Source organism: Papio anubis, chromosome 17 (assembly GCF_008728515.1).
Source record: "Papio anubis isolate 15944 chromosome 17, Panubis1.0, whole genome shotgun sequence".
Classification (NCBI taxonomy): domain Eukaryota; kingdom Metazoa; phylum Chordata; class Mammalia; order Primates; family Cercopithecidae; genus Papio; species Papio anubis.
The window spans coordinates 47,811,682-47,822,032 of record NC_044992.1 but is presented as its reverse complement, the minus strand read 5'-3'; the positions used below and the strand labels follow the sequence as shown (position 1 = coordinate 47,822,032).

Below are 10,351 nucleotides of genomic sequence, written 5' to 3'. Positions count from 1 at the left end.
TATTTATGTTTTTCTTATGAACTATATAAAAACATAATTTTTACAAATTATATGCTTTTTGTATGTTGTACAAAATACAAAAAAAAGAGAAAGCAATAACTTAAAATCACAAACTTCAACAACCTTAAAAAACATGCTGATTGAAATAATCAAAGAGATAGATGCTTAATCAAATCTGAAATTATTGCTGATGTGAAAGCTAATTTCAACTTTTGAGAACAATATGAATAAAAAAGTTACGTGATTGATGGGAAATTTTTATTCTCATCATATTAAGTATTTCAATTACATTTGTTAACCTGGAGATATTCTCTGCAAATGTGAAATCATGAAGCAAATTTAATAGAACTACACTTCCAGAGAAAAGTTACCAGTCATCAAAACCTCTGAAAGATTAAAACAGTAATTCTGAAAATTTTTTTGTTTTGCTCCACCTTATTCTTTTTTTTTTTTTTTTTTTTTTTTTTTTTATGGGTATAGTAAATGCCCCAGGGCTCTGACCTAACTTCAGAGAAGTGTTCAAGAAAAAGAAATTATCCAGTTACGGATTACCAAAACTGTAACAAGGATTAAGAAGTGACAGAGAAAAGGAACACCCTCAAAGTGTGTATATATAGGCCAAAAAGGCAGCCTTGAATACATCGTTTGTCATCACCTCTCCTATTCACCTGGACAAGCTCACGTTTGCAGGAACACGATGTCTCACTCGACTCGTGTCTCCTCCTCCAGGGCTGGAGGCAGCAGCTCAGCCAGGGTGTCTGCCGGTGGAAGCAGCTTCAGTGGTGGAAGCAGATGTGGTCTGGGGGGCAGCTCGGCCCGGGGCTTCCAAGGAGGAACCGGCGGCTGTGGCCTGAGTGGGGGGTCTAGCAGTGCTTTCGGCGGCAGCTTTGGAGGGGGCTTTGGTAGCTGCTCAGTAGGAGGTGGTTTTGGGGGAGCTTCAGGCTCTGGGGCAGGATTTGGTGGGGGTTCTAGCTTTGGCGGGGTCTCTGGATTTGGCAGGGGTTCTGGATTCTGTGGGAGTTCTGGATTCAGCAGTGGTGCTAGTGGAGGCTTCTACAGCTATGGTGGTGGTATGGGAGGTGGTGTTGGCAATGGGGGGCTTTTCTCTGGAGGGGAAAAGCAAACCATGCAGAACCTCAATGACCGCTTGGCCAATTACCTAGACAAGGTCAGAGCCCTGGAGGAGGCTAACACTGATCTGGAGAACAAAATCAAGGAGTGGTATGACAAATACGGGCCTGGGTCTGGAGATGGTGGATCTAGAAGAGATTATAGCAAATACTATTCAATAATTGAAGAGCTCAGAAACCAGGTGAGACTCTATCTGTGCCTGAGTTTCTAGTATTTGTGGATCTTTCACTTCTTTTCGGATCATGTACTATAATGAAAATTTTAAGTTAAGAAATTATTTGAAAATATATTTGCTTGTTACACATGCAAAGTGGGACCTGATGTGTCTTAATTATTATAATACTTTATGTGACATTAATTTTCTGTTTCCATCTCAGTTTCAGTATTTCTACATAAGAGGAAAACTTATACAATACCAGGCAGCTAATTATCATTTATATATAAGAATGACAGCAGTGAGTCAACATTAGTTTAATTATTTATGATGAATTCTGACAGACTGACATATTTTATTGTCTTACTAGATTTAAATATTCTTTAGGATGATTTTTCTTCCTAGAAAATCTGGTGCAAATATTACATAAGAATGTAGTAGAATCTAAAATGTTTAGCCACTTTTGTATGGGAAATAAATTTCTAAAGACTTTTTTGGAAGCGAAATACAATTTTTGCACTATTTCCTGAAAAAGTGCATGAGATAATCTAACAAAGTAGCAGAAATATGCAGAGGGCTATATCCTGTAAAACAGGTTCCTGTGCCTAGTCCAATAAATGTGCAAACGGTTATCTTTTTGCAGAAAGTTGTAGTCCTAAATATACCAGCCCCAGATATACAGGTGTCATTACTAAGTAAGTTTGCAAAGCAAGTCACCTTTAAGAGCTAATAACACAGGCCAGGCACTGTGGCTCACACCTGTAATCCCAGCACTTTGGGAGGCTCAGGCTGGCAAATCACTTGAGGTCAGGAATTTGAGATCAGCCTGGCCAACATGGTGAAATCCCATGTCTACTAAAAATACACACACAAAAAAAATTAGCTGGGCATAGTGGCACGCACCTATAATCCCAGCTAATCAGGAGGCTGAAGTGCAAGAATCACTTGAACCTGGGAGGCAGAGATTGCAGTGAGCCGAGATCTCACCACTGCACTCCAGCCTGGGCAACAGAGCGAGACTCTGTCTCTACACACACACACACAAAAAGAGCTAATAACACAGGCAACATCTACCCTTACAGGTAGGCATGCAGACACAAGGTAAAAATCATTCGTGATTCACTTACTATTAACATCTTTTTTTAGATCATTGCTGCCACTGTTGAAAATGCTGGGATCATTTTGCAGATTGACAATGCCAGATTGGCTGCTGATGACTTCAGATTGAAGTAAGAAACATAAAGACTTGAAAACAAGGGTCATGGGGAAAAAAATAAATTTTATTTCATTTTATAAATATACATATATATATATACACACACACACTAGAAGATCATGACCTAAATTTACAAACATCCCAAGGGTAAACTTTAGACCGTTATTTCATCAAAAAGAAAAAGAAAAAAGAAGAAGGCAAATTTAGAGCGAGAATTTTATTATAAAAAATGTTAGACATGATTAGAATTAATATTACACTGGTATTTTTCTTTATAAGGGAAAATTTCCCAAGAGAAAACTTAGTAACCTTTATTTATTAAAATGCCCACAGGTGAGAAGTTTTTCAATATGTAAGAACGGAAGGTACTCTTTGAAACATGGCCAGGTGAGCTTACAGTACTTTTTGCCTTACTGCTGTCCCTTCCAGGTACGAGAATGAGCTGTGTCTCCGGCAGACCGTGGAGGCTGACATCAATGGCCTGCGGAAAGTCCTGGATGACCTGACTATGACCCGCTCTGACCTGGAGACGCAGATTGAGAGTCTCACCGAGGAGCTGGCCTACCTGAAGAAGAACCACGAGGAGGTAAGAACATGTTCTACATAAATGAATAACTCCCGCTAACATATTTCTCCCCACATGCATTCTATACAAATAAAATTGGCTGGGTGCAGTGGCTCATGCCTGTAGTCTCAGCTACTCTGGAGGCTGAGGCAGGGGGATCCCTCGAGCCCAGGAGTTGGAGGCCACAGTGAGCTATGATCATGCCACTGGATTCCAGCCTGAGCAACAGAGAGATAGTGTGTCTCTAAAAAAGTAAAATAGGCCGGGCACAGTGGCTCATGCCTGTAATCCCAGCACTTTGGGAGGCCAAGGCAGGCAGATCACAAGGTCAGGAGTTTGAGACCAGCCTGACCAACATGGTGAAACCCCGTCTCTACTAAAAATACAAAAATTAGCGGGGTGTGATGATGCCCAGCTGTTGTGCCTGCAATCCCAGCTACTCAGGAGGCTAAGGCAGGAGAATCGCTTGAATTGGGGAGGCGGAGGTTGCAGTGAGCCGAGATCAAGCCACTGCACTCCAGCCTGGGCGACAGAGCAAGACTCCGTCTCAAAAAAAAAAAAAAAAAAAAAAAAAAGGAAAATAAACTCAATTTTATCTAAGTGAATTTCCCACACACTATGACCAGGAAACAAAAGTAATCATGAGTAAATTCTATCTAGATTTGATTTTTTTTTTCCTTTCAGTGTCCTATTTCCAAATTGTTGTCTAGGCACATTTTAGGAAATCATCGCTTTTCTTTTGTTTTTTTTTGGATTTTTAGTAGAGACGGGGTTTCACCGTGTTAGCCAGGATGGTCTCGATCTCCTGACCTCGTGATGCGCCCACCTCGGCCTCCCAAAGTGCTGGGATTACAGGCGTAAGCCACCACGCCCGGCCTGGGAAGTCATCGCTTTTCTATTTGCATCACGATGGTCTTTTTTCCTTCATGCTAGGAAATGAAGAGTATGCAAGGAAGCTCTGGAGGGGAGGTGACTGTAGAAATGAATGCTGCTCCGGGGACCGACCTGACCAAATTACTGAATGACATGAGGGCGCAGTACGAGGAGCTGGCTGAGCAAAACCGCCGAGAAGCTGAGGAGCAGTTCAATAAGCAGGTAGATCCTCTCTGCTGAGAACCCAAGCCAGTAGCCGCACACAAGCCGCTTCTGCTCCATTCACCAGCCTACAACAGCTGCATTATATTTGTATTTAGAGTGCATCACTACAAGCACAAATCTCCACTGATGCTGGGGCAGCCAGTTCTGCCAAGAATGAGATAACAGAACTGAAACGTACCCTGCAAGCCCTGGAAATTGAGCTTCAGTCCCAACTGGCCATGGTATGTGCAAATAGCTTTTCATATTTTCCAACAGGGAGTTAGGCAAGTGCAATTTTCTTTCTTTGCCAAGAGGTTCACTAGGCACATAAAAAAGGTGGTGTTAAGGAGAACTGCATTATGATTATAGAAAGCATTAAAAGTTAATGTACTCTATTTCACATAAAAGATTTAGTTTAAAAAGAAGTGCCAACCAAAACTGAAGAAGCAATGATATAACAATATAGGTTATATGGCGACGCTACACTTCTAGTGCCACATAAAATTGCATTTTTAAAAAATCATCCAATGATTTATTTTCATCATGAATTTTTTATTTGCTTTTTCTCTTAGAAAAGCTCCCTGGAAGGAACCCTGGCTGACACAGAAGCTGGCTACGTGGCTCAGCTGTCAGAAATTCAAACGCAGGTCAGTGCCCTGGAGGAGGAGATCTGCCAGATCCGGGGTGAGACTAAATGCCAGAATGCAGAGTACGAGCAACTGCTGGACATCAAGACACGCCTGGAGATGGAGATCGAGACCTACCGCCGCCTGCTCGATGGAGAGGGAGGGTAAACCAAAGTCATGAACAAACTAAAATGCATACCTTAGTGAATTTATTTTAGAAAACCAAAATGAGACTCAGGGGGTAGACTTGTATATAGAGAGAGTAATAAAATAACAGACACAAGCTGGGTGCAGTGGCTCAGGCCTGTAATCCCAGCACTTTGGGAGGCTGAGGTGGGAGAATCACGTGAGCCCAGGAGTCCAAGACCAGCTTGGGCAACAAAGCAAAACCCCGTCTCTACAAAAAATAATATTTAAAAAATTAGCTGAAGGCTGGCGCAGTGGCTCGTGCCTGTAATCTCAGCATTTTGGGAGGCCAAGGCAGGCAGATCACATGAGGTCAGGAGTTCGAGACCAGCCTGGCCAATATGGTGAAACCCTGTCTCTACTAAAAATACAAAAATTAGCCAGGCGTGGTGGTGCACACCTATAGTCCCAGCTACTCAGGGGACTGAGGCGGGAGGATCACTTGAACCCAGGAGGTTGAGGCCGCAGTGAGCTGTAATCATGCCACTGTACTCTAGCCTGGGTGACAGAGCGAGACCCTGTCTCAAAAAAAAAAAAAAAAAAAAAATAGCTGGGCATGGTGGTGCACACCTGTAATCCCAGATACTGGGGAGGCTGAGACAGAAGGATCATTTGAGCCCAGGAGTGCAAGGCTGAACAAGAAAGTAACAGACACAATCCAATTAAAACACATCCAAAGCTTCATCTTGAGGAATCTCCAGGGCGGAGGGTTTCTCCTGCCTTTGCAAACTGCAAAGGAAAACAATTCTTTTTTTTTCTCCAGTGGTTCTAGTTTTGCAGAATTTGATGGTAGAAACTCAGGATCCACAAACATGGGATCCAGGGATCTGGTATCTGGTGACTCAAGATCTGGAAGTTGTTCTGGTCAAGGACGAGGTAGACATTTTTTTTAATGTTGACGATAATTCTGTAATTTAAAAGTAAAGGCATACTTTGCTTGTCATACTAAAAGTGTCTGCTATTGTTTACATAATCTTACCCAGAGAGAACACGTTGAATGCATATGATTGCATTTCTCTTGCTCTGTGTTTCTGTGATAGTTTCCAGACTGACATTGCAATCCCATGATTTTCAGATTCAAGCAAGACTAGAGTAACTAAGACCATCATAGAGGAGTTGGTGGATGGCAAGGTTGTCTCGTCTCAAGTCAGCAGTATTTCTGAGGTGCAAGTTAAATAAGGAACTTCCAGATCAACAAGAGTGTCTTTCAAAGAAAAAAAAAATCAAGGACACAAGTGAAGAAATGGCATCAATCTAGGCATATTTCTGGATAATTTCAGGAAAAGCTTCAGTCCAGAAATGGATGACTAGCCAATTTTTCTGCATCTTCTTCTTTCCTCATTAGAATGCTCTTGAAATAGCTGAATTAACAACTTTGCTCTAATTGTTTCTTTGCTTCAATAAATTTACTTTTGCAAATTAATTTGATTATTACTTACTTTTTTAAAAAGTATTTTACCTAGGAAGGAAGCTATCATTGATGATCTAGCTGCATGACTATATTACTAACATCAGTTCATTGTTTATATCTTCCTGTTGTAACCAAGCGAGTTATAGAGAAAAGCCACACACTGAGACTAATTCAGGAGTCTTTTTATTGCCAGCAACTGAGAGATGGCTGGAGCTCAAAATTCTCTCAGCCCCGAAGAAGGGGCTAGATTTCTTTTTATACTGTGGTCTAAATAGGGGAGGGGAGTTTAGCTGAAGCAATTTTTACAGGAGCAGAAACAGGCAAACCAATTAACAAAGATTAATTGGTTACAGAAACAGTTACAGAAAAGTAAACAGTTCCAGGTGCAGAGGCTCAAACTATCACAAAGAGATAATGCAGGGCCTTTGGGTACCATCCCCCGAGTACGTCCCCAGGAACTGCTGATTTAGCTTGCCTCAATATTTTATCAGTAAGTGCATTCCTGGATGTGCTTGGAGTCAGTTTGCACTAGTTATGCCTTTAAGGGAGGGGGGGCTGCAAGTGAAAAAACGAAAATGGAGTCTGTCCAGCTCTCTCAGCTAAGAGAGACAATCAGGTTAAAACAAGGTAGGGTATCACATTACCTTCTTTATGCAATTCAGATTATAGCCATTTTTTTAATGTGGGCATTTTTAATGGTATTGCACAAGAACTCAGTGGCACAATAGCTGAAATTAGACTACAGTGTCAACAGCTTAGCCCACAAAGAAGGATGCGATTATTTTAATAATCAACTTATAATTAATGTCTAGTTTATATATGTCCATCACTGAACTCGATATTTCATAAGATAAAAAAGAAACTCATAATCTCCCTCCTACTTCAAAAAGCTCATATTTCAGCAGAGAAGAAAAGCTAAAACACGAAGAAGACAGCAAGCAATAAAAAGCTGTTAATAGTAAAGACTTGATTTCACAATCTGCATCAGAAGTGACATAGGAATCAGACTTGTGTGTTTACAGGACATTTAGGACAGGGGTCAAATAAAGAGTCTTGGGAAACAAGATTGGCTGTGTGATATGGCATCTGATTTCCTGAAACCTTGAAAGCCCCAAAGAGAAGAGATCCTCAGGCACTTGTTCCCCTGCCAAATCTAGCCACATCTTTAGCCAAAACCGGCCACCTCGCCAAGCTGGTATTTCTTTTCCCCACTCTCCGCTGCTAAGATCTTATACCCCATTGGTGGTCATAGTCCTATTCTTTCATTTCTACAGTATCCCTGGGGCCACATGGCTTTGTCTTGTCTTGTGTGGGATGATGAAACCTGTTAAGATTGTGTGGGAGGTGGTACGGGCCCCAGGAAGAACCAGGCATAGCACCAACCCAGGATGGCTATGGGCTTTCTCAATCAAGGAATTTAAATGCCCATATCACAAATTAGAGAATCAACTCTACAAGCCAGTCCTCAAGGAAAGAACATAGGATGTGGCATAAAAAGCCAAATGTAAAGTTATAAAAGGACAAACCTGAACATGTATCTTCCAATATAAAACCAATTTAGAACTGTATGAGCATATCAAACCTATCATCAAAACAGGTAGTTTTTCATCTTCCGGGCGCATCGAATAAAACATAAAATGAACCTCTGGGTACGTTATGACTTCTGCTTAAATAGCTAACCACAGAATAAGGTTCATAGCTAACCACAGAATAAACATTAAACCACTACTCAAAGAAAAAGAGCAATGTTAAGTTGCTCAAGTCAAAGCCGTTTTCCACCATCAAATCATTACAATAAATAAAACCCTGAACGCTTCTTCTCCACTGAAACACTAACAGTATGGACCAGTTCATCCAACCTGGATTCATAGCTCAAGGGCAGAAATGGAAATCCGCTGTAAGCAGCCTGCAGAAGCTAAGCCATCCTGGCCCCATCAGTGAAGCCGCTCTCTGTGGGTCTTCTCAAGCCTAACCTTTGAGCTGTGGATTTTGGCCACCTGAGACCTATGTTCATGGCTAGTATTATCTTCATGTCAAGGCAAAAGTATGGGGCTACTCCGAAAATCATTTTGAGGTGAAAAGCCTCATTCTGTTCTTCCTTGGCATGTGTTACGATGCTGCGTTTGTACCGAATGATTGTTCACAAATATAGAAAAGGCCCCATCATAGACACCAGAACACTGAGACACAATAGAATGTGTTATTAAGGGCATGTTCAATTTTGAAAACTGAAACTATCAAACCATTTTGGATCATAAAACTTATTTAGAGTGCCGAATAAAAAGTTAAGGACACGGTGTTCATACATTATTACTTGCCTTAAAATCATTGTAAAACTCTATAATAGGAATATGTTTATTGTGAGACCCTCAAGTTCAGCTCTCGAGGCAATTTTTTGTTTTGTTTTGTTACAGGGTCTCGCTCTGTTGCCCAGGCTGGAGTGTAGTGGTGCCATCTCGCTTCACGTGCAGTCTCAACCTCCTGGGCTCAAGCAATCCTCCCACCTCAGCCTCCTGAGTAGCTGCAGGCAACCAAGTCCCAGCTAATTTTGTTTATTTTTTGTAGAGATGGAGTTTCAGTATGTTGCCCAGGCTGGTCTCAAATTCCTGGGCTCAAGCAGTCCTCCCACCTCGGCCTTCCAAAGTGCTGGGGTTATAGGCATGAGCGACTGCACCCAGCCTCAACTTTTGAAAGAGAGGAACACGTTTATTTTTTCTGAGAGTGGATTTACTGTTAGAAGACAGAGCTCATGCCCACATGTACATGGGCTTTTTGTTTTTTGTTTTTTGTTTTTTTGAGGCAGAGTCTCTCTCTTGTCACCCAGGCTGGAGTGCAGTGGCACGATCTCGCCTCCACCTCCCAGATGCAAGCAGTTCTCCTGCTCCAGCCTCCTGAGTAGCCAGGATTACAGGCGCCCGCCACCACGCCCAGCTAATTTTTGTATTTTTAGTAGATACGGGGTTTTACCATGTTGGCCAGGCTGATCTCGAACTCCTGACCTCGTAATCCGCGCACCTCAGCCTCCCAAAGCGCTGGGATTATGGGCGGGCGTGAGCCACTGCACCCGGCCTCGCACATGGGTTTTCACCCGTTGACTTTTGATCCAGAGATTCACAGGGTTGTTTTTTCTTTCTGACCTCAGGGAAGTATACACAAGAATGATGTGAATGGTCGATGTGGCATCCATCCTCACAGAGATTAGAAACAAGAAACAAGGTCCACAGCAGGCAGCTCAGAGGAAACCGGTAAAGTATTTGAAGCTCTAAGAAAAGTGGCCTAAACTTGCTGGACGACTTCATGGAATTAGACAGTGTTCACCCAGGAGGAGACAAACTGGTGAATACAAACCACCCAAAACGAAGCTCAAGTAATATTATCCACACAACCTCCTCAAGGAACAAAATACTGCAAGTAACAAACCACTTTAAAAACTTTTCAGTGGCTGAGATATGACACTTGGGTAACAGAAAATATTGATCAAGCCCTTCTGAAAACAAAGTACTCATTTGTAATATCAATGTCAATATGAAATGATGAGGCAGGAAAGAAGCAAATGTTAATAGTTCAACCACTTTTTTTAAAGTTAGCACTTAAATAGCAGGTAAAGGACAAGCCCGGAGGTATCCTGCATACAAAGCTTGGATTTCCAGAGAGGGGGCATGATGAAGTGATTTGCTGACAGAACCACAGGGAACACGAAGGTACATGCGAGCTTATAACAAAATTGTGATAGGATGTGCATTGCATGCCTCAGTCACCCAGGCTGGAGTGCAGTGGCACGATCACGGCTCACTGCTGCCTAGACCTCCTGCGCTCCAGTGATCCTCCCACCTGAGCCCCCTGAGTAGCTGGGACTACAGGTGTGCTCCACCATGCCCAGATAATTTTTGCATTTTTTGTAGGGATAGGGTTTTGCTGGGATTACAGGAATGGCTCACACCTATAATCTCAGCATTTTGGGAGGCTGAGGTGGGCGGATCACTTG

The 10,351-nt window shown here is 42.2% G+C and overlaps 1 protein-coding gene across 1 annotated transcript; it reads left to right on the top strand.

Annotated features, from left to right (window-relative positions):
- Positions 1 to 480: 480 nt before the first annotated feature.
- Positions 481 to 6,378, top strand: KRT24 (keratin 24). Its single transcript, XM_003912980.4, has 8 exons — positions 481 to 1,312; positions 2,432 to 2,514; positions 2,931 to 3,087; positions 4,000 to 4,161; positions 4,260 to 4,385; positions 4,716 to 4,933; positions 5,719 to 5,831; positions 6,031 to 6,378. The coding sequence occupies exons 1-8, from the start codon at positions 698 to 700 to the stop codon at positions 6,132 to 6,134; spliced, it is 1,578 nt and encodes a 525-aa protein (XP_003913029.2). The 5' UTR covers positions 481 to 697; the 3' UTR covers positions 6,135 to 6,378.
- The last annotated feature ends 3,973 nt before the right edge of the window (positions 6,379 to 10,351 follow it).